This window comes from Schistocerca cancellata, chromosome 5, assembly GCF_023864275.1.
Source record: "Schistocerca cancellata isolate TAMUIC-IGC-003103 chromosome 5, iqSchCanc2.1, whole genome shotgun sequence".
Classification (NCBI taxonomy): domain Eukaryota; kingdom Metazoa; phylum Arthropoda; class Insecta; order Orthoptera; family Acrididae; genus Schistocerca; species Schistocerca cancellata.
In genome coordinates, this window is record NC_064630.1 from 384,694,066 (window position 1) to 384,719,445 (window position 25,380).

The window sequence follows — 25,380 nt, forward strand, 5'->3', positions numbered from 1 at the left end:
CATAGCAGCTATCTCACAAGCATTGTTCTGAATCTGAAGTATCTGCACTAGCAAAATAGAAATGCAGTAAACACAACTGTGGATCATCACACGACCCAACTCTTCATGGGTAGAGATGTTCTTCGACTATACCACGTCCATCTGCAAGAGATCGGCCACCTAGAAGAGGCATCTGGCCATGGCTGCCAGGATGGCAGCTCTGTATACTTCTAAGCAGTTCATTGAACTGCCCTTTGCCGGCAGTACGCCACCCTGTAAAGCTCGTTTGGCGATTGTGTTTGTCATAACTATTTGCGATCATGTGCCTGGCATATCAGAGTAGTTCCTGGGCTAGCTGCGACCTCTGGTGAAGCTGTTCTGCAGGCTCCGTGAATGGGTAGTGGTCCCTGGCAGCTGTTGGTGGAGGCCTGGTGTTGTGTTGTGACCGCCATTAAATAATTGTGTTGACAACACAGACGACGCAGGTTTTCCTGGTGAATATACATCCTGTGATGCAGGCCTCCCATGGTGGCTGGACGTGAAGTGGGGTGCCGATGCAGTAGGTGCTATGATGTATGAAGTGGGCAGCCACAGCAGGATTGTTTCGTAAGAGACAGCACAACCGTCATTCCTAAATTCATTGACAGAAGCAATTACACCATTAGCAATTTTGGGATATTTCACTGTTTTCAGGCCCACGGAAAGATTTGGAGCTTCCCTTTGTAGCCATGAGTTCATGTTTTTGTCTCTGCCAGTACCATATTGAATTAGGATCTATGGAGAAATATCTTCCAGCAGCTTTCACTCCATTTCGATTGGTGTAAAATAACGCATTTAACTTAAATTTTGCCGTGTATTTTGTATTTTTTGACGTTATAACAACTTGTAACAAACTGACAGAAATAAGTCTGAACTTCACTTTTCAAATTTACGGTATGTTGTTACAATGGAAATATTTGTATCCCACTGCTGTGTACATTGCTGTCCATCGTCAAGTCATTTGAAGGTTGCGCCAATAAGGATGAACCAATAGAGGGAGTTGTGCTTGATATTAATAAAATAACTTTTTCATTATGAAAAGTCGTATGGGGGAGGGGAGTATGTGAGGGGGAGCTTAAGCAATAAAATGTAGTGTTATAATAGGTAGTTAAATAAATTGTGGGGTTTGCCTTTGATGTTATCCTTTTTTTCAATGTGATATATGTATACTATACAATTTTAAAATAAATTAGAAGTAGAAAGCAAAGTTTATTGCATACTAACATAAAGTGTTTGTTCCAGGTGAGATCAAAGCAATAAATATGGGAAGATTGCTGCTGTGTGAAGCTGTTGCTCTCGTTATGGAGAAGTGTTTTTATCTGCTTGGAATCAAAACTGTTTCACGAATGTAGTGCTTAAAACAAGAAAAATAAATAATTTATTTGTGTTGTTTTGTCTTGTGGCTACCATCTCCAGTGTTAGTAACCATAAATGAATTGTGCACAAGACATTGAGTAAAAAAAGTGGCATAACTGTGCTTGTAACCAGAAACGCATCTGAAAAATTAAGTTAGTTTCTGTAACTAGTACAGTTAATGGCTGTGGAGATATTGCCATATAACTGGCCATTCCAAATGGTTTGTATCTGTCCATTATTATGAGTGCATATGGTCTGTTTATGCCTTTGGATGTTCCCTCTGGCCCTGGGGTTAGGTAGTTGATAGTCTGCTATGATTAGAGGTACAGAATTGTTCATAACTGAAATTTCATTCTGCTCTCCAACCCTTAAAAACAATACTTTGCGAGGCTGCATGGGAAATTTGATAGTTCCTCTACCACCATTAACTCCAAGAACTTCAGGTTAATAGATTAAGAAACTGTGTAATTGCGTTCTGCTGCTGGGTTTCTCTCAGGTGAATCTGTAAGAACGTTGCTACTGTGGCAAAACTGTCATGCTCATCACTTCGACAATGTTATGTACCATAACTGAAAAACTATTTACTTTTCCCTGCAAGGCCAGGTCTAATTTTAAACGGGCTTTGTCATCCGTATTAAATGCTGGATTTTGACCCATGTGAAGCTGAAATAACATATTCACATTTGTGTGCTTTTCTGTTGCTTTAAAATAAAACATATTGTTGTAAGAACTGAGAAATAGGGCCCAATGTTGTGGCCTTTCAACACCTTTCTCAGATGCATTCATTTTTGGGGTGAACAGTTAGTCAAACAGCTTGTGTTCGATGAACAGGTGTAATTTGTGCCATATAAATAGATATGATGTATTGTACTGGGTGGCATTGTCCAGAAGGCGTGATTTTTCGGCAAGCCGACTTTTTGCTGTCTTCAGGCATTCCTAATGACCAACAATTTTTCTACTGGACATCGTAGGACAGGTTGTTCTTGCGTACCAGCTGACAAAGAGAACTGCATGGTCCTGTTACTACATCAAATATATAAGCAAAAAATATACAACCTATTAGGTGATGGTGACTTCAGGAAAAATGAAAATTATCATACCAGCTGAGTGAAGAGGAAGATCATTGAGCTTCTCTATAATACATTTCCAGATAAGAAGACGCTGAAGAGACTTTTTCCACAACCAGCTATGCCATGTAGACTTTATGGACTACCTAATGTCCACTCTGCCCAATTTTTAGCAACATTGGTGCCCTAGTTTACGAATTAGCACTTTTTGTGGGCAAATGCTGGTACCACATACGGAATTCATCCCGTATCATCCAGGATCTCTAGAACTTTTGACTGGGCCAAGAGGACTTCATGATGACTTTCAGTGTTGTATCTCTCTCTACAAGGGTATGTCCGAGAGACTCCCTAAGCCTCATAGGAGAAAAGTTTGGGCCAGCACTAATGAAACTTTTAATGAAACTACAATTAAAGAATGATCATAATCAGTTACCTTTTTTTTAAAAAAAATTGTTTTTAGTTAATTTGCCTTTCTTTCCTTCTGTACGTACGAACTTTGTTGTAGAACCTCTTACTTACGTGCGGTAATAAAAATTCATTTACACAGAATTAAGTACATTTAAAATTACGTGAATTCATATTAACTGATTAAGAATATTTAGTTGAGAATTAAATCCTTTACATAATTCGGGTGTGGCACACATTTTCTAAATGCAGTGTTTTTTTTTTTTTTTTTTTAATATTTACTGAATTCTTTCCCGGCGTTAGCTATGGAACACAAGACTGTCTCTATTAGCAGAAAATGGTTAAATATTGCCAAGCCGAATTTTAATTATCATTGATAAAACACACTTCACTACACATTTAAGTTATTTGAAAGAACCAAAATGGTTAAATTTCAACGTGAACTATCCGCCTATGAATGCACAAATGTGAAACTAGTAATAAATTCCGTCAGTCTCAGGATCGCTGTAAAAGAAAAACATTTTCTTAATTCACTGCTAATTTTTATCTGCTCCCGATTTACGGGTTTGGTTAATTTTTCTTAGCGGAACAATTTTTTAAATGTGCCGCCGCTGCAAATCGTTCGGTCGCGGCACAGCCCAGCAACACCGCTAAAAATGCTGAAAATTCTTTAAAGAAATATTATAGATGACATGGGCAAGCTGATTTACATTAATAATACACACTTTTGTTAAATTATAATGTATTTAGACCACAGCAATAATTCAACTTACATTAGTTTGTAATTTCTCCTCTAATGGCGGCTAAATCTAGATACAGACAGAAGTCTACCCATTCATAAAATGATACGTCACAGGTTCCTCCCACTTTCAGCTCTCCAGGAAGACGACAAAGAATACACACTACGTGGTGCTTTTTATACTACTGCTGACCATTAACATCTCTTTGTAATCTTACAGCATTATTTTCCTCTGTGGCTGAATTTTACATTTTTGTTATCGCAGATATTGACACATTTCACAATTACATTATGAGTATAGAAATATTACAATTATAAATACATCGAGAATATTACTACAGAAAATATTACAATAATAACGAATGTCCTTTACACAAAATTAAATAATATTTTTTGTTAAATAATTACAGTATATACAAATTGCTTCATAGCGGCGTATATAGTACAATTAAATTTTAGTTTATTAATAGTGTGACTGTTGCCAGGGAATGTTACAAACTGTCTGAATTTGTAGTTACATCGATCTAATTCTATTTGATGAAAATTACTGTGAACAAACAGACATACTATTAATAGGGTGGTCAATGTGTTTATTGGGACATCTGAAGAAGCAGCCCTGCGAGTTGGCAGCCTGCAGGTCTTTATACGTTTTTTGATATGTACATGGGTGACATCACACACAAGATTTCTGCAACAGCTAGAAACTGACACGTACAGCTATTCTAGTTGCATACCTCCAGCTGTCATGCCTCTTAACAATGGAAAAGCGTCCTAAGCACACTAGTGCACACAACACATGAAATCTTGGAACATGAAAGTCCAGCAGACGAACTGCAGCACCTAAAGATCGTGTTCCATATGAACAGTTACAAAAGCCATCATATACAACATGTCTTAAGACCAAAGAAGCCAAGACCACAGCCTGCTGTAGATGAAGAGAAATCTGTTATGACAGCATTTATCCTACATCAGAAACACACCATATCAGAATAGTATGGAAACATAACATGAAGTGCATGTTTTACTTACCAGCCTTGTTGGGATCAGTCAAGGATGACCTGGGACTCTGGAAATCGGGAGTTTACCATATACCTTGCCAGACTATCCGCATGGTACAAGAGAGGTGCAGTGAGCATATAAGCATCAGGGGCAGCAAACAACCGACAAAGTCTGCTGTAGCAGAACGCTGCACCTCCCACAGACATGCAATGGATTACGATGGCACTGATGAACTAATAAATAATGACTGCAGCTTTCAGTTAAGCAATGACTGGGACCCAGCCATGATCTTGACCAGAGCACAGCAGCAATCTATGTGGAAATTCGTTCCAATATGTGCAAATAAGTGTTCCAAATGCTGAAATGTATAAGACTGGCACTATGCTTCAGCACATACACACCAGGAAAGATGTTGATAGTAGTAGCTGATAAATCCCATTAAAGCTTAGGTGCAGTTTTTTCCACTCAGAAGTTCAGATGTCTTGGAGCAACCAGTCTCATTTTAAGAACTATTTGACAATAGCCCAGAGAAATTATTGGCAAATAGAAAAGGAAGCATTAGCTATGCTTTACACTATAAGAATAGTTCATATCTGGAATATTTCTCACTTAGTCAGCCAGATGACATCCAGAAGGTATGATATTTCTGCAAGCCAATTTCTTGCTGTCTTCTGGCATTTCTGATGACTGTTTTCTGCTTGGTGTCGCCTTTGTATGGGAATTCCGTTGGATCATTAGTCTCAGTAAAGCAAACTTTGTGATTTATTCAGATCTTTCACAATATGAAATACCTGGCCCTTACAAGTGTGGCTAGTGCCTCACCATACTACTTATCACACTGTAATTTGATATGACTTCATGTAAGACCCATACATACATTCTGTAAAAATTTCATCGAAATTGTAGAGGGTTAAATTTAGGGCACCTGACATGGAATGATCTTTCTGGGTATTGGTACAAATGATTTGTGTAAAACACACAACAAAAAGTAAGAAATTGGGGACCTTATCAGATTTAAAGTAAATAAATATTTAATCTTATTAGTCTCTTCTGAAAATTATGTTGTATATAAATGAAAATTTCATTGTAAGAACATAAGGATACTATGACTACAAGGATAAAAGGGGCAGAGGAAAATTTTTCTACTCGTACCATTTAAAATCAGTCCTGCTGTATTGATAGCATTAACAAGCTGATGGGTGAAAACCCCAGAAAGCAGCAATACAGTCTGGCAGGAGGTAACAACTGAAAACTAATTTCTTACAATACAAAAGAGGTTTATGTTCCACTCTATCATTACAGTTGAAAAGCTGGAAACAAAAGGACTTGTGCTCTACTGTAGATGGGGTGTGGAACGTAAAAGAATGCAACCCGTATCTGAATACGTGCACACTGTATCATATCAAAGTCGGTACAATAGATCTACGTCCTCACTGCTTGAAGGGATTGCCCAAACTGTCTTTCAGATATCACTCACGTATGTGTTCTAATCCGGCCACCAGCGATACTCTTTATTGTCACGGAGGTCCCACAACTCACTCCCCCCCCCCCCCCCTTTTCTGGTAGTGATAGTGCAGGCACTGTGAGAGGACATGCGCGGAGTGCAGAAGATGACAAGAAAACATGGAGGTGGTGAAGTCATCATGGTGCGCTGTGGATCTGATGGTGAGTTGTCATCTGTGGCAGAGCCAGTGAGAGGATGCGGTGTTTATCGCATTGTGTACAGGTGATAGTCATAAAGGCATTGTGTGGTGCAGCAGTTGTTGTGTTTGGGGGGAGGGCAGAAAGCTCATGGGGGCAGAGGGTGTCGGTGAAGGTGTGTTATCCAAAGCAGGCAGGTTGAGAGCCGTGATGGTGAGAAAACTATTGGTGGAGAAGCAGGAGGTGAGAGCTGCGATATCGATGTTGAGCAGTATCTTAAAGGTTCTCTTGAAATGACAGGCGATAGAGCCATCTTTGGTATGAATGCTGACCCTTAAGGAGGAAGTTGTTGTCGAGCAACTTGATGTTAAGGACTTCCAGAAGAAATTTGTTACATCAATGTGCAGCTCAGAAGCCCAGGGGCACTTCTCAGGTGGGGTGTCATCTGATGGAGTAGTTGGGGGCTGTTGGAAGCGGTCATTGCATGGTAAAGCATCTTGCAGAGCCCATTCTGGCTTAAGGTGATTGACGGACACTGTTACTGGTTTCCCAAATAATAGTATGTCAAAGGCATGGCCGTCCGATTGAAGTACCTGTGGGGACCCGAATATGGGGGTTGGAAAGCTGGTCAAATTGTGTCATCGCATAACGTAACAAACACGCAGTTTTTAGAGTCTTGTGGAATAATATCTTAGGTGCAGAGAGAGGAAGAGGGGAAGGTATGTGAATGTGGCATTCAACTCTTAAGACCAGGTTGGGAGGTGTAACCAACAGTTACACAGTCAGTGAGCAAGTTGAGCACTTCACCAACAAAATTTCAGTTGGTGAAGCTCCAGGGTCACGTTTGTGGGCCATACACATTTCCAGGAGTAACCGTGGTAGAGTATCTATCGAGAGTCCACCATGTCACATGAGAGCTACATTCAAGGTGCAATTCAACGAACCTGTTGCTCTGGGTGGTACACTCATTCTAAATCGACAGGTGCCAACCATGTTGTACAGCTCTAGGAAAAGAGCCAATTGAGACTGCTGACCTAGATCAGTCATTATGGACATCAGACTTTCAAAGCACGAAGTCCATGTGTGACAGTGGATTCAGCTTTAATATCCTTAAGCAGTACAACTTCTACCCATCGAGTGACGCAGTTCATCACAGACAGGCTGTACTGATAGTTGTCAGAGATTGGAAGTGGGTCAGTGCGCATGCCCTTATGATATTTCAAAGCAACCTAGGTGCAGTTCAGCACGGCATGATACCTAGCACCTTTAGCATGGAAAGAATGCCCATGTCTAGAGCTTACACTCCCCCCACATTAGGCCATACAGAATGGTCCATCACCGGGTTTGTAATTGAACAGACACTAGCGTGTTCCAAGTTATGTAACGGATTGAAGATGACGTGTCGATATGGTTGAGGAATAAGGGGTATGTCTGTTTTTGTGAGATGTCTCAGAGGATCAGACAGATCACACCAGAATGGGCTGAAGTTCTGTCAAGATCTTCGTGGAGGAATCAGGAAGACAAGCCTGTAACTGCTGGTCTTATAGTAAAAGTGGGATGACATGATGTTGGTGCACGAGAAGTAATCTGCCAAGACATTTTCTACACCTTTCATACTGCGGACATTGGTAGTAAACTGTGCGATGTAATCCAACTGCCAAAACTGTCAGGGGCAAGTGTCCTTGGAAGAGTTTTAGATGAATCTGCAAGCAGTCAGTGGTCCATGTGAATAATCAGAGGATGCCACCTTGGTGTCTTGCTAGAAGTAACTTACTGCTTCGTAACTGCTAGTAGCTCTCAATCATACTCTGACCACTTGCATTGCAAAGGTGGGAGCTTGCACGAGAAAAAGTGGAGTGGCTGTTGAACACTCCCCACTTCTTGCTGTAGGACAGTGCCAATAACACAGTTGTTCACATCCGCTGCTTTGTGAACTGGACGTCAGTGACGGGGTGCAGCAAAATAGTGTCTCGCAGAAGACTGTTCGTTAACATGTTAGGAAGCGGATTGCATCTCTGAAGATCACGTGGGTTTGTCTCCTGTAGTGTTTTTGCTGCTGAGCACTTGAATGTTGCCTCAAGAGAAGCTGCCTGCAGAAGGTGCTGGCAGTAAAAATTAACCATGCCTAAACATTGGCATACACATGATAGTTCTACTGCCCAGGCACTTGCATGCATGTGATGAGGGGTAGGGCAGATGCAGGAAATGTTTACTATGTGGCCGTGGGAACAGACTTCTTTTTGTCAGGGTAGGCATTATTCTTTTTTGATAACAGTTTCGCTGCCGGAGAGAGTTGCTTTGTCGTCTTAACAAGACACAGCCAGGGCAAAGGCACAAAGATTTGAGCTGGTGCCAGTGCCATAGCCATAGAGGTTCACCGCTTGCGCGAGTTCCGCCAGTGCCGTGGGCGGCGCTAAGGATGAAGATATCGACCTCGCCTCGGCCAGTTGCCGGCCGAGTACAATCCGCCAGTGACCGGACGACAAAGGACAAAAGCATACTCGGAAGATAGAAGAGCAGCTCTCGCCCACTTGGTTATAGATCATCGTTCAGGGCTGACCTTAGACAGGGAACGCCGTTTACTGAACCATTAGAAGTGAGCAGACAGTCGTCGTAAACAAAGGGCCTTTATTGTGTTATATAGCATGCAGTGTTGCAGATTTCTTATTCAACAAGTCACAATTATAAGTAAACCTTTGTAACTCTTTTGTGCGACTTAGTTACTGATTTGTTGAAGTGTTGTAGAACCTTCCGTCTCTTACCCTGTTACCTGACACTGGGACATAGCTGTGTAATAGTGACAGGGAGAAATTGTCTTAGTGGTGTACTGCACCCGAAGCCGTTTCGCGAACTTAGCCTACCCTGACAATATTGGCAACTCGGCTTCCACAGCAGTAGTGAGGAGGCCTTTACAAAACTGGCGACGGGGGTTTACAAAAAGTGTGTCAATAACTTGAGTGATATGCATGTTATGGGAATTTTCATCCTGTGAGAAAATAAGAATATCATTGAGATAAGAAGAACAGAACTTTAACTTGAATATTATGCTGTCAATAAAGCGTTGCCAGGTTTAGCGGTCTGTGTGACATCAACACAAACTCATCACCCCAAAAGGCCGTTTTGTGGATATTGTTGTGACGCCAAGGGATTTGCTGTATGCTTCTTTGCAGTCAATGACACTAAACACAAAGGCACTCGCCAGATAATGAGTAAAGCCCTGGGTTGTTGTCAATTATAGTACGAACATTGAGAACCCTGTAATCATCACGCAGCCTGACAGACCTGTCTTTCTTTGGAACTAATTTGATGGTTGACTCCCAGGAACTGTCAAAGGGCTGCATGATCCCAGCCTGTAGAAGTCCAGTGACCGCTGCCTTAGCAACCGTGAGTGTATCCGGCGATAGTCTATGCTGTCTGCAACATACTGGAGGGCTGTTTTTAGTGTTGGTCTTATGAACCATTCGGTTTTTAATGGCACACTGCACAAACAGCTGTTGTGAGGAAGAGCACAAAGGCGTATCAGAAATGTGAGTGAAAAGTGTGGTACTGACCTTCAGATGGTGAAGATGCCGTAGATATAGCTGCAGATGGCGAAAGAGCTTCACGGTCACGTCAGTCCAGAGAGACATGTCACAAGTGGCCACTAACAGTGTGAGTTAAAACACCACTGCACGCACAGTTTGGGAACCAAGTCAAAGTTTTGAAGAAAGTCGTCACTGGCTCACTGTCATGTGCTAACATGAATGTCCAGATGAAAATGTCATCAGGTTCCATAGACTCATATTATCGAGCCATTTTCTGCGTGAAATCGGACAATTGAGCAGGCAGGCATCGAAGAGGGAGAAGAGGTTGGCAAATAACCGATTCCATGCTGGAGTCGTAAAGGAAGCATTGATCACTGATGCGGTCAAGAATGAAGAGCCCGTTGGCATAAGGAGAGCGAGGTGGGAGAGAGCCTGCATCGTCGTTCAATGTGTCTTGGCAGCTCAGACATCTTGCACAGTTTGGTGCGCCTCCTGCAAACCATGCATTAAGTTTTGGAAAGTTGCATGGCGCATGACAGTTGCAAGTAGAGTCACCGAAACGTGTGTTGTACCGGCAGGTGTGCGCAGGTGTGGTTGGCAAGGGAGTAGGGTTTGTTGTGACGGCATGTAGTCATCACTCTGGCAAGTGGCGGTGTCGTCAGGGGTATGGGCGAGATCAGCTCGGCTTGAGGCAAGTGGGAGGTTGGTTGCACTCCAACTTTGGTTGGAAGTCACAGCCGAAACCCTCGCTGTCTGTATTGTTAATATGCTATTGATGTTGAATGTGGCATGCATTTAGTATCTCTTGTTCGTGGGCAACCTTAGCCAGTTGAACTGTAGTGGAAGATTGACGCTCGCACCATCCATAACCTTTGGTTAGGCATGAGGTGCAAACTTATTAGAGTGCGTAACTGATGCCATAGTTATGGCAGAGTCATGTTCCTTAATTATTCATTGTATAATCCGTGCATCATAAAAATAAACCTGATGCAAACATTGCACTACGTATTCTTCCGCATTTGCTGGAACTTCATTGGATTTCCGTTCCAGTTGGGACTGCAGCCAAGCTGTCTCGAGTATTGTCAAGTACGATAATACTGGTACGTTTTGTGTTGTGCATTACGTACATCCCACATAATACGGGACAACAGCTTTACCGGCGCATTTAACTTGGACAGCACTGGCCGGTCAGCTGGTACAGCTAGCCTGCAGTGACGTGGTCAGCTGCAGTTCACATGTAAAAAGAGACGAGCCATACAGCTTCGAATGTCATTTAATTTTTAAGCGGAATGAAATAATACACTGCAAATCTACCACAATACGCTCCTAAGACGACTAGACGAAACCCTCAACACGTTATCCTTTTTAGCTAACGTACTATTGTAATGAAAAACAAGAATGAGGAAAATTCCTGACTTAACCACATTGTAATTTTTCTTCATAAGCTGTGTGTAACGTAAGAGAGTATTGAAGGATTTCACCATATAGTTAAACTTGAAGTCACTGAGGGTATTACTTAGTCAGTCGTCTGGCAATCTCTTACCTCCTTCCTTATCCGAATCCGAGAAATATATTTCGGTTCTAGAAGTGTCACCTGCTACGCTGATACTGAGCCTATCAACGACAGAATCCACGAAGCCACCAACCAAGCGCAGCATTTTCTCTTATTTTATGACGAGCCGTTTTATATCCCGCCAGCGTTCGGCAGTGACGTGTGAAAAGGCTGCGTGCGTTAGTCCCAGTACATCTGGCAGCGTAAGTCTTGTTACTTCCCGGGCCAAATCCCGCAGCCTGGCTCCAGATCAGTTCTGTTGGGTCCATATTGTAATGGTACAGTAGCAAATGCAAAACTGCAGCATTTCTATGATGTACTCGATGCTGTGAAAATGATTGTTTTTGAGAACTTTAAACATTGTAGTGCGTCAGCAATCGTGAATAATTTAATGATTATAAAGAATCTCTTTAGACAGTTTGTAGTTTTAGTGTGTTCCGAAGAAGGCGTGGTTATCCGCGCCGAAACCTAGGTCAACATCCGGTTTCTATTTGCAGTCGAGGCGGATTCTTTATAATCATGATTGTTTTTCATTTTTCAACGATTCTTATCTACCTCTGTGGTATAAACCCATGGACATACGGTAGTCCAAATGAAGATGATTTGGTTTTTCATTTTTGCCTAAAAAATTAAATTGTTATGTTTTCTTGTTTTAAGCAAGTTTTATGAACTGTCTTTCATAAAACATCGATAATTAAGAATTTGTATTTGAAATGGAAGCAAGAATTTCGCGTCCAATATGTTATTAGAAACAAGAAGACGTGCATTATTCAGAAAAATGATAAGAGTTTTATAATTATGAGATGTAGGTATTTCAAATTGAAAGAGGAAAAAAATTATATTTGAACCAACGTACGAATAACCGTATACAGTAATGGAAACAAGTATGCACTATACACATTGGCCAGTCGCCATTGCAGCTATGCTGGTATATAGAACGAGAATGAACAAGCCTTCGGGACTGATGACCTTAGCTGTTTAGTCCCCCTTAAACACCCCAACAACCACAAGCCTTCACAAACAAAATACAAAAACGTCTGCCAAGTTCTTTACTGCGCTGGGAATTAAGTATTCATACACCAACAGAAAATGACACTTCTAACAAAGCTAGAACATATTTAATAATTCGTATGCATACCCTTCCGATGTATTACTGCTCGCAACCTCCGTGGCATGGAATGGACCAATTTTCTTGTAGTTTCCGACGTGATACCTTCCCATTCTCGAAGGAGAGCCTCTTACAAAGAGCCCTTACTACGGATGTCGTGTTTTCTCATTCGTGTTTCCAGCTCACTCCATAAGTGGTCGATGGGATTCAGGTCCGGACTCTGAGCTGGTGTTCTAAGAGTGTGTGGAGTGTTGTAGAGTACAGCCGGGCAATTTGCGCCATATGTTCGGGATCATTGTCCTGTTGGAAGTAATAATTTCTAGGAAGACCCAAGGCGTCAACACTCTGTTGTAAGTTCTGTTTGAGAATGTTCATATACACAAATCTTTCCACGGTACTTTCCACAAACGCTAATTTTCCGACACCGGAGGTTGACATACAGCCCCATACCATCACTCCACCACCTCCGTGCTTCACCGTGGGTTGAATGTTGTTTCTGTCGAGGTCTGTATTCGGTCTTCTCCAGACCAAGATCCTACCATCATTGTGCACGATATTAATTTTGATTCCATAACTAAACAATACAGTATCCCAGAAGTCTGCTGTCTTGGATACATGCTGTTTCGTGAATTCCATCCGCCACTTCCTGTTCTTTTTGCTGATCTAGAGATTTCCTCTCGGGACCCTGGCTCTGTAGCCCGAACGATTGAGAATGGTGCGAAGTGCCCTTGGAGTTATGCCCTTTCGGAGGTGGTCATGCACATATGCGGATAGTGCCGACGCTGTCGTTTTCGGGTTTTTCTTGATGATTCTAACTGTTAGTAGCATTCTGGTCCTTCTTTTTGTAAGCTTCTGTGGACGACCGTATCGTTCACTGTTTATTACTGCATGTCTGTCCTTATATCGCTTAATGATAGATTGCACTGTCGCTCGGCTTCATCCTCCGATGTTCGCAATTTCGGCATACTACTTGTGTTGAAGAAATTGGGCCGATGTTTCGTTCCTCAATGGTCGTTTCCTTCCCCTTGCGGCCCATTCTGCTGTTCCACGGTAGGCCTACCAACGTCCGACGTTCTGTTGCTTCTCGGCCGCCACACGAATACCCAAGTGTCTCATGCACTCCGGAGCTGCGTCAGCCGTTTGTTTGGTTGAAAGTAGTCCGCTGTATGAATACATTTTGCCCTGTCGTAGACCGTGCGAAGTGTAACATATTTTATTTTCCCAGAATAGATTCATGGCGTACAGGAAGCTTCATTATCAACATGGTTATCTGACGCTGCATCATCGTACTTATTCGTATCGGCACTGTGGGTGATTTACTATCTCAACACACCATCGTCGTTTGTCACCACCTACTGTATGAATACTTATTTCCATGCCTGCAGGTTCCATTACGCTACCGACTGCGCCACACGTTTAATGAAAAACATTAAGAACAGCCTATTTCTCGGCACTTTTTAACCGTGTTCCACGCGCATATTTCATTACGGAACAGAAAACAGCCTCAGCCATTTTCATACTGCGCCTTAACAGCGCGACAATCAGAGCACAACGCTGCAGAGGCTGTGACTGTACACAAGTTTTGAAGTAAAAACTACGTAGCCAAAACGTGATTAAGAAAAACGTTGATTGCTGTTAATACATTTGAATATCTTAACGTTTCATTTAACGTAACTTAGTAATAAGATATCTAATACATAAGTAGGACCTACTTCCAAGGGCGTAACACCACCAGTGTACGTATATGCTATGGCTTCTGACCAATCATCGCGTTTGTGTTTGTTTACATCAGGTTTATTCTTATGATGAACGGATTATAGATATGTGGTGCAACTTCTTCCAGGGAGTGGGAGAGGCAGCGGAGGAGTACTGTTTCAGCAGCCTCGTATTTATTGTCTAAGGATAGGGTGAGGATGATATTGCTGATCGTGTCTGCATGTTCACTCAAGTGACTAAGCCGTGTGATGAACTTAATGCTGTCACTGATGATCCAACTCAAAGAAAAACTGATTTCCATTATGATGAACCATTGGCTTGATTTATCCAGCAGAAAAGGTGGCATGTGAAGAGGAGACCCAGTCCAGTAGGTTGCCACAGTGACATCCATAGAGGAAGGACAACTGTACAGTTTGGCTTCCTGTGTGGCATGACTTCATGCACAGTACGTGGGTCAAAAACTGGCTGCGTGAAGCCCAGAGCGAATGAATTTATGTGACACTGATGACACCTTGGCCAAAGTGAGCAAATGTAAATCTGACTGGTCAGATGGTTGTGGCTAAAAAGTAGCCTGGTTTGCGAGTGAATTTTCGTAAGTCACCAGTGCAGCATTCTATTATATATGGGGTGTGAAATGTACAATAACACAACTTGTATCTGAATAAGTGCCCACCGTCTTGTATCAAAGTCAACACAACAGAGCTATGTCTACAATGATTGACGCTATAAGCTGAATTGTCTGTCAGAGATGACTTGCACCTGCCAGCGATAGTGTTTATTATCATGGAGTTCCCAACGATACTATTCATATCATTAAAATTAATGTTGATTTCAGCCTGAAAGAAAAACAGTGGGCACCACTATATGACACAAGAATATTGTATGGTGTTTTTTGTTCCAGAGCCTGTTTGATGTGATAAACTCTTACATGAAAGTTGGAGATAATGAATATTCCTCTAGAAAAGGAATGGACACCTCTGAAAACGTGAAGCCATAGTTATAATGTGTACAGTATCTCGTGAAAAACATGATGCCTTGTTATTATTTACAGAGGAAGTGACTCTAGATCTACTTGTATTGTCTATGTGTAAACACTGGTTTGCTGAAATAGAAGCAGAGTATTGCAGCTGTACTTGTGTGTGTGTGTGTGTTTTAGGAGATGGCTCAGTGCGACAAAAGTGGATTTACAGAACTTGTGTGGATATTCATCTAGAACAGGTTACTTTTCAGCTACCAAATAGAAACATGACCAAATAACAATTCTGAAAACTTGATTAAACAGTTGGAAAGCTTACCTTTGGAGTAAACAACATATTTTATCTGACATTCAAATAATATTCCTAGTAATGAGGTCATAAAGATGTTTTTAGGTGCTTTCAAAGCTGTTTTACCTACTACACAATGGCAAGGCAACAAACGTGTGAAGATATGGCACCAAGTGATGAAGTCAGTTGCATATTCGAGCACCTTAGTCAAATTTGATGAAATGTTTTTACTGAAACCTACGAAAAAACATACTGGTAAATCAAAAGGGATACAGGAAACAATTAAGGAAAAGTTGTGGTGCACTACTAGACTGGCTAACATAAAATGCATTGTTTGGATACTGAATAATCACATAAAGATACTAAGGATCCACTTTATTGTAATTATCTACAACCCAAAAGAAAGCACATTAACCAAAGAAGGAAAACATGTTTAGATTCACTGAAAAAATTCACAATTCTAACAAAGCAGCATGGGACCTGTTCCAAAAAATAAAAATAAAAACATTTTTGTCATATCCATGTCCGAACAATTTTAATCGCCATTTCATGAGGAAAAACACTGCAGATGGAGTGCCTGAAATGAGAATACCTAGAAACAAATGTAGTATGTAAAATTACATAGCAAGTGCACCTAAATAACATTGTGAAAGTTGTAAATATTTACAAACCATCAGTGATCTGAGATATTCATATGTCCTATGTCGCTCTGAAAATGATACTCAGTGAAATTGACCAATCACTACGTAGTTAAAAAATGACTGTTTCCTGGTAACGTATCAGACTAACTAAAATTAACACACAGTAGGCTTATACAAATTTACAAAAAAGGGACACCGGTCACGCTTGGAGCTATAATTTGTTCATGTTTTGCACCAATTCAAAGAGGTGGGGTGGAGAAAAAGAAACACGTCCCGCCAAACGAGTATTACCGCATTGACAGCTGAGGAGAGGTTGGGGGGGGGGGGGGGGACAGGCTGTTCGGAAGGAACAAGCCGTGTAAGGTCGCCATTGCTGGCGGTTAAAGGCGCTGCAGTCTGGAACCGCAAGACCGCTATGGTCGCAGGTTCGAATCCTGCCTCAGGCATGGATGTTTGTGCTGTCCTTAGGTTAGTTAGGTTTAACTAGTTCTAAGTTCTAGGGGACTAATGACCTCAGCAGTTGAGTCCCATAGTGCTCAGAGCCATTTGAACAAAACATTAATGGGCCGAAGTCGACCGACCTATGTGTATCTTGAACTAGGGGTGCGTGAAAAAATAGTGCAGGCTTATCTATAATCTTGATATTGGACAATGTGATGGCATTCATAATGAAATGCCAACTTTCATCTTATTTTGAAGACAATAACGTCTTTCACAGTACGACTTGCGGCTTTTGGAAGAGCAACTCCATGACAACAGAACTGGACTTATAAATGCATGACGAGCTTTTGATGGAGGATTCTAAAACAGTTGTACTTTGTGTCCATAGTACGGCCTTTGCGTCCTGTCAGCTGTTGACCAGCTGCAGGGTTACTGTGCAGAATGTTGTGTTGCTGCAGAAGAAATTAATTTCGTAGGGAGGAAAAAAATGTTACCCAATCTTGGCGCGATAATCTAAGAGTCTCATTTACCTGGAGCTGAACTATAACACATATTCACCGTTTCAATACTCTGAAGTCAATACAGACAGGGCAAGATATTGATTTCTTAAGACACAAGATGATTTTCCAGTGGTGGCGCGTGAAATGTTTAGTAATCAGCCCATACCAGTGAACCTGTTTAAAGCAAATATGTTGTGTCACGTAAGAGAACACATTTTTTTTCATAGTGATATAACAATGACTACCAGACTTGCAAATCAGTAATTAGAAAATTCTTGGCGGATTAAAACTGTGTGCCGGACCGAGACTCGAACTCGGGTTCTTTGCCTTTCGCGGGCAAGTGATCTACCAACTGAGCTACCCAAGCACGACTCACCACCCGTCCTCACAATTTTAGTTCCGCCAATACCTCATCATACCTTCCAAACTACACAGTTCTCCTGAGAAACTTGCAGGACTAGCACTACTGGAAGAAAGGATATTGCGGAGACATGGCTTAACCACAGCCTGGGGGATGTTTCCAGAATGAAATTTTCACTCTGCAGCGTAGTGTGCTCTGATTTGAAACTTCTTGACGGATTAAAACTGTGTGTGCCAGACAAGAACTCGAACTCGAGATCTTTGTCTTTCACTGGAAAGTGCTCTACCCACTGAGCTATCGAAGCACGACTCCCGACCTGTCCTCACACTTATAGTTCCATCAGTACCTCGTCTCCTACCTTCCAAACTTCACAGAAGTTGTACTGCGAAACGTACAGAGTGAAATTTTCAGTCTGGAAACATCCCCCAGGCTGTGGCTAAGCCATGTCTCAGCAATATCCTTTCTTCCAGTAGGGCTAGTCCTGCAAGTTTCGCAGGAGAACTTCTGTGAAGTTTGGAAGGTAGGAGACGAGATACTGGTGGAAATACAATTGTGAGGACTGGTCGTGAGTCGTGCTTGGGTAGCTCAGTTAGTAGAGCACTGGCCCACGAAAGGCAAAGGTCCCGAGTTCGAGTTTCGGTCCGGCACACAGTTTTAATCCGCCAGGAAGTTTCAAACCAGAGTACACTCCGCCCCAGAGTGAAAATTTCAGTCTTGAAACTAAGTGCTAAGACACCACCAACAACACTGATACTGTGCTTTAAATGTTACTGTACGTCCATTTAATTGTTGTATGATTAACACATGCGGATTCGAGCCATCATGTACCAAACGCACAAATATTTGGAATAAGTTGCCTCCTTTGCTTTGGTGTTTTACCACCAACTCCTGACGATGTCTTTATTTTTTACATAGAAAAAAATGGTTCAAATGGCTCTGACGTCTATGGGACTTAACATCTGTGGTCATCAGTCCCCTAGAACTTAGAACTACTTAAACCTAACTAACCTAAGGACATCACACACATCCATGCCCGAGGCAGGATTCGAACCTGCGACCGTAGCAGTCGCGCGGTTCCGGACTGAGCGCATAGAACTGCTAGACCACCGCGCCCGGCTTTTACATTGAAAATGCTGTTTTATTTTGCGGCCGGTGTAGTCCTGATTGTTGTTCGAATTCGGTTATCAGTTTTCAACTATGGCAACAGCCTTGCTTAAGCACTGTTTTCCTTATTCTCAAATCATATTTAGAGTAACTGCTTTTTTTGCAAATGAGGAGGAGATTACTAGAGAATGATTGTGGTCTTAATTTAATTTTCACACTTTACTTGTAGCTTGACGTGACTGGCATAGTCATTTCTTGAAAATTTGGTTGTCTTTCTCATTTTGATTTTATTGAAAGTCAATGGTAACGTTAACCATTAACGTCAGATGTTTGCATGCCCGACCACTGCACGTTTTGTCCATAGCATTTTCACACCACGGGTACGAGAAGTTATCAACTACACATTAAAAGCCTATTTCATACACTGCTCTGAATTTCGGTAATTTGATTTGATACAGATCCTTGCAGGTTATCTCTTATAACGTTTTGGAGCTTGAGCGAAAAGTACAGAGGCGAGTTACAAGAGTGTGAATATAGTTTTAACTCACAAATGATGCAGCAGTCTCAGAGATCATTCCTTCCACCTCAACAGTGGTGTATATGCAGAAGATAAAACTTTTTAAATATAATCTACATATATGTTTGTGATGGTCTTGCGACCAGATTTTCATTCGCCTAGTCAGTTTCAATTCGTTCACGATTAACACTACAACCGATAAGCGTCAAGAAACTCACTGCCCGAAAAAGCAACGAAAACTGTGTGCTGGTAAAGCAGTGAGTATCGAAATGGTTGATAACATCGATGGTTAATATACACTGCATTATTTTTCATGTGCTTTATAACGTCAACACGTGTTCTATATTTACCTTCAGCGGGAAAAGGGAGTGATGATCTTAATTAACAACATGGCAATTTGAACGAACGGGTTAAAAGTTCGATTAGTTAAGCAAACCTGTAAGTTCCATTCCTCGCTTATAGGGAATAGTAATGCAACATCTTAGAGATTGGACGTACGAATCCATTCAGTTGCTATGTCGGGTTTCCGGAATACAGTTAAAATTTTCTTAGTGTTATTATCACACTATTTAAAATCTGCAGAGCTGACAAATCAGGTATGTTGAAACTTTCGATATTTTTTATGTTAGAATTATTGAGAAAAGTTTTGTTTCTTTATTGTTTACCTTGTATGCGTGAATAAAAACACCCTTCATTGCTTGCCAACGAAATTGTTACAGTAGTTAAAAATGACTGAAGTTCATATCAAATTGAAATCTGTGGAGCTGATAAAAATGGAATCTTGTAGTATTTTTATAGTAATATTCGACTGTAAGTTTCTATTACAAGTTTATCTTGCATGCCCGAATGAACTCGAGCTTTGCTGTTTCTCAAGGAACTAAGAAGTAACAGATTTCAAAATATTTAATAACATTAGTATCACATTAAGATAGCTGTAGGCGTGCTATGCACACTGGTGGGTCCAATAAAAGTGAAGCTTCGGCGTGGCTGAAACATGTAACAAAATTCGTCTTAGAACAGTTGCAGTCCGCGTTATTGAGATATTGGCTGTACGTGGTGTGCAGTTGTAATGAATAAATTCTGACCGACTCAAGCGCTATCTTCTTGCATGATGTCCTAAGCGCGATAAGGTTCACGTATAAAGTACTTGACACAAGAGTGGTGAAGATTAGCTTCTTTCCAGCTTGTTCTTTGCTATGTAATGTAACACGAAGGAAATAATTTTGTCTCAGATGAAAGACTCAATTTCCCTTAAATGATTTGAAAACGGGTAAAATATCCAGCGGAACCCTTAAGTACTAGCTTCATTTAGATCTTTTTTTACTGTTCGTGTACTTTTTTTAAATAGGTTCTGTAAATGTCTGATAGGTTGTTAATTGGCAATACCACAGCTCTAGTAACCAGTTATAGTCCAATGTAATGGTTGTTCTCTCCAGAAGCTTGCACTGTTGTAGATATTCAAGAGGAATTTATTACTTCTCACTTTTCACTGAAACGTGAACGTTCAGTCAAAATAGCAGAACATTTTTGCGACAGTTGATTGATATTTTTATAAGTATTTGAGATATCATGTTTCATAAAATAGGCTAGTACTAAAAATGTTAGAGCTGTATGATGCCGTGATGATACAAACTTCCAGGTATGATGGAGAAGAGTAAATGTATCATTGTGAGGTATGGCATCCTGGCCTGGAAACAACAGAGTCGCGAGTTACTCGTATAAGCGAAAATCGTCCTGATACCTCCGACACTTTTTTTTTTCACAGGAGGTAATATGGACAAAAGAAGAAAACACTGCCTACTAGATATGAGCTCTAAAATGCATACCTCAGGAGGTATAGCTTGTTAAATAGAAGAGATTTGTTTCACGGTAGCAAAGATGAGCAAATGTTCGTTGCTCTTAAGGTATGCACGTTAGAACCAGTGTTTACTGGACTTTTTTTCATGTTTTGGTCCATATGAACACCTCTCAAAATATAGAAAGCAAAGAGTTTGCAGAAGAAGAGGTCCACTATCAGAGGTAACAGAACGATTTTCGCTCATAATTTCCGACTCCGACGTTTCCGGACCAGAGTCCCGTACATTAAATTTATACATTGACCCTTCTCCATCATCCCTGAACGTTTGTAACAGTGTGACGGAATCATTCTGTGTACTCTGCAAGCCATCTTTATGTGTGTATGGAAGGGTACTTTGTGTATCACTGTTTTTCCTCTTCTCCCCCCCCCCCCCCCCCCCTTTTCCTTTTCTAGTTGTGAATGGTTCACGACAAGAACGATTGTTGGTAAGTCTTCCAGTCACCTAAAATATTTGTAATTTTACCTTCATATTCATTTCGCCAGATATACGTTGGAGGATAAGGCTCAACATCAGCCTTCGATACTGCCAATCGAGGTCAAACCGTGACGTCGTAGAGAAGTCATTCTTTAACGAGCTGACGCTACGATTTGTTCCATGCAGGTGTTCGGTCTCCCCACGATCGCTCAAAGACAAACCATTATCTTTGGTTGTCTTAGTAAAAAGAGGAAACAGAAAGCAAAATTTACGTGAAATCTGTATAATTCATGAATAAATTTTCCCTTCGTATATAAAATTTTTGCCTGGCCTAGTAATCCCGGTTGTAGAGGAATCTTCGATACGAGTCGTTGGTTTTGACCAGTGACGTAATGGCTGCTGTGACGTCGCGTTTTGGTAAGTATTTTGAATTGAATTTCTGTGTAGTCTTATTACATCCATGGAGGTAAAAAAAGAATGGAGGTGGCACTACAGACTTACTCTGTACGATGTTTCGAAACCAGAGTGAGCGCGGCCCGTCGCCATTTTAAGTAGCCTGAGACATCAGCAGACTACTGTTTACGATTGCTTCTTGTTAACTGTTTCTGTCGTGTGCGTGCAACCGCTGTTTTGAATACTAGAAATTATAGAGCTTAGATGAATAACACGGTGTCAGGAAAGCAATTTCGAACGTTTTTCTGTCCTTGAATAAATATTTCTAGTAATACGGCACATTTGGCCTTATTAACGTAACTTGTTATTTTGCTGCTATGCCTCGTGCAAATAGAAACAGAAGGTAGTCATGCGAAAAGCATGCTTTCATAATCCACTTAACTCCACTTTTACTGTACTTGTATCGATATCAATTGAAACTGGAACTCCGAAACCAATTATTGTTTGCTTACTGGTGTCGCTACTGCTTCTTGTTTATTATATTTTCAGCTTTTAACTCGTATGTCCAACAATTTTAGTGTTCACGTTTGCAAAAAAAATTACCAGTGTTCTTTGCCAGCCCATAAACATGTGCAGTGAGGAAAGAAGCTATGCATGCTATCGTATCTTGTGCACGTCAACGAAGTTAATTATTATTGAAATGTCAAAGAAACAGGAATGCATAGAGGTATACCTCAATGCAGAATAGAGTTCATGTTTTATTAGGTTGTCAGTGCATTACTCTCACTGTAGTTTACCCATCTTCTCACTTTGAAGTCTTAAGAATGTTGTGTCATTCAGTGTGTGGCCAATAATAGCAACTTAACTGCGTAAAAAAACGATATAATTTTTTAAACATCTTCCAGCATTGTGGAATGCTACAAATGTGACAAACGCTTAAGACCCCTTAAAATAGACATTTTGCTTTAACATGTACATAACTTTTTAATAATGACAGCCGAACCTCTGTAAGGTGTAGGCCTACCATTCCAATAGTAGCCTGTTTGCTTCTTTTCCCGCAAGATTTCTCACTAATAACTCTGGCAGTTTTTCAGGAATAACCAAATATATCACAATTGGAGTGTGCGTCTACTTTGATCATCTGCTTGATTTTACTTCTGAATTTCATTTTGAGGTTTTCAAAGTATATAAGTCTACATCATGCTTTGTGATATTCCAATAGTCAGTTACTTAGTTTCGTTTTACATGTGTCATTTGCACGATAAATAGTAATGAAATGGAACGAGTCATTATATATTGACATATTTTTTAAAAATATATCTCCATGCTGATTATTTATTAGTATTTACATTTTTTAATTAAAGACAGGCAGATGTTAGTAGTTCCTACCCATCACCATTTACACATTGTAATAACAGATAATCTTCAGTGGAGTAGTGGTCAAAGAGAAACTTCTCAGTTTAGTTTCAAATTTTACGTGGCAGTGTGTCAGGCATTTTATATCAATGAGTAAGTGACCAAAAGTTTCCGTTGCAGCATTGTGACCCCCCTGTTTGTGCTATAGACAACCTTAATGTGGCGTACTGAATGTCATTCTTTTCTTCTGGAATTGTAAATACACGGTGGCAGTCATTGAACTACATGAACAAAACGTAAATTAGTTACGAACTATGGCGTGCACGCACTCTATTCAACATGCAAACGTCACTACAGATATTCAGATTTAGGTCATTGACGATGATGTGGGGTAGACGAATAGCGAAATTTTGCATGGCCTGCTGAGTTGTTGGAACATCGATGCTGTCGATGACCTCCTGAGTGGCTATTTTCACCTTAGCTATGATTTTGGGGTTATTGCTGTACACCTTGTCTGTAATATAGCCCCACAAAAAGAAGTCGCATGTGTTCAGATCCGGAGAACATGGCGGCCGATCAAGGCCCATGCCAATAGTCTCTGGGTACCTCAGAGCCAGAATGCGGTCACCCAAGTGCTTCTTCAGGACAACAAACGCTCTCCTGTTTCGATGGAGTCGAGTTCGGTCTTGCATGAACCACATCTTGTCTAAATCAGGGGTACCTTGGGTAACGGGGATAAAATCATCTTCCAAAACGTTCACGTACCGGTAAGCAGTCACTGTGCCATCAAGGAATATCGCACCGATTATTCCGTGACTGGACATTGCACACCACACAGTCACGTGTTGAGTCTGAAGAGACTGTTCGATCGCGAAATGCTGATTCTCAATCCCCCAAATGCGCCAATTTTGCTTATTGACGAACCCATCCCTAAATGAAAGTGGACTTCGTTGCTAAACCATACAGCGCATACTAATTCTCATCATGCTCCGCGGCGAACCGTGCAGTTTGAACGCCCTAACGCAAATCGTTCAGAAGTTATGACGATTTAATTTCATGTACGTCATAATTGGGACCCTGTATGTACATCCTTGTTTCTGTTGAAGTTAGGATGGCGGACATCGGCTTCAACTTTGTAACGTAATGACATCTCTTTCCTTTTTTTACCTCAGTGCTTACATCCTATCGATCGTAATCTCGTTGGTTTATAGAGAAAGTAATTTGTTAATCTTTGATATTTATCAGAAACGAAAGTCTGTCTTTGACGTAAGTATGGCGCGGGATTTGTAATTGCTTTCGAATTATTAGTGGCATCGAGAAATATGGAGCCAGTTATGGGGCTTAGTTCTGCTCCTGATTATGAAAACAGTGGAAAGTAGAGGGAGTGGAGAACCACAAATTTCTCAAGATCGCTTCACTGTTGAACTGAGGAAACCAATGAATGTCATCAGTTTCAACACACAGTGAACTGGTTATTGTAGATGTAGTGTTTGTGGTTTGCAGCATGATATTGTCCAAGGTTTCTAAGAAACGCACCAGCGGTTTATATATGTGGCAATGTTCAAGATCGTGAGTGGCAGTATGTTCGTTGACGGACGTGGTTTGAGAAATCAAGGCTACCTATGAAAATTGTTTTATTACTATCCTACTTTTTGTTTGAGATCTCCTGTTTGGCTCGCTGCTCATGAATGTGAGACAGACCGCAAAACTGTTACAGATAGGTATTCGTTTTGCCTGGAAATTTCTTCGGATTTTGTGATGAAAAATGGCAAAATTGGTGGGCCTGGGGTTATTACAGAAATTGACTAGTTACAATTTGCACAAAAAAAAGAAAGGTGAGAGAGGGTATGATGTTTTTGGACCATGGGTGTGGGGCACAGTTGTTTCAGGTAATCATTCTTCTCCATTTAGCAGATGTCTCAATTATAATGCAAGATGGGTGGGATAATTACAAGGGGTTAGATGAAGTTGGGTACATGCATACAGTTGTGAACCATACCGTTGAATTTAGAGACCAAGAAACAAGGGCAAATAAAAACAGAGATGGAGAGTATTGGGGGGGGGGGGGGGGCTATAAAAAGTATTATTGGACCCGGAAAAGTTTCAGTGCTGCAGAGTCATTTAGATGAGTATGCCTGGAGAAAAAATATTCCACAGAATCGGTGTTTGTTTGGCGTTTTTCTGGAAGGTACGGGCAGAATGTATGTGCCAAAAAAGAGAGTTAGGTTTCTGTTTTGCAATGGTGGTGGTATTTTTTTGTTATTTTTTTAAATTTTTGTAATTATTTTTCTGTTGTTAATTTTTCGTTGCATCTTTTGTTCTAAAGCCATAATATTTCATAGTTAGCCTCCCTGGAGGGCGGATGAGAGGGGCACTCTGTTGTCCTTGGGATGAGAAATCGTCC

General features: G+C 41.0%; 1 protein-coding gene across 2 annotated transcripts in view; it reads left to right on the forward strand.

Moving 5' to 3' along the window:
• The window catches only part of LOC126187983 (arginine--tRNA ligase, cytoplasmic), a 152,024-nt gene extending 150,617 nt beyond the window's left edge, over nt 1-1,407 (forward strand). For both annotated transcript variants that reach the window (XM_049929387.1, XM_049929386.1), the window contains exon 14: nt 1,261-1,407. In XM_049929387.1, the coding sequence (XP_049785344.1) occupies nt 1,261-1,370 (110 nt within the window). In that variant the 3' untranslated portion in view covers nt 1,371-1,407. The remainder of the gene's footprint in view (nt 1-1,260) is intronic.
• Nucleotides 1,408-25,380: the final 23,973 nt, after the last annotated feature.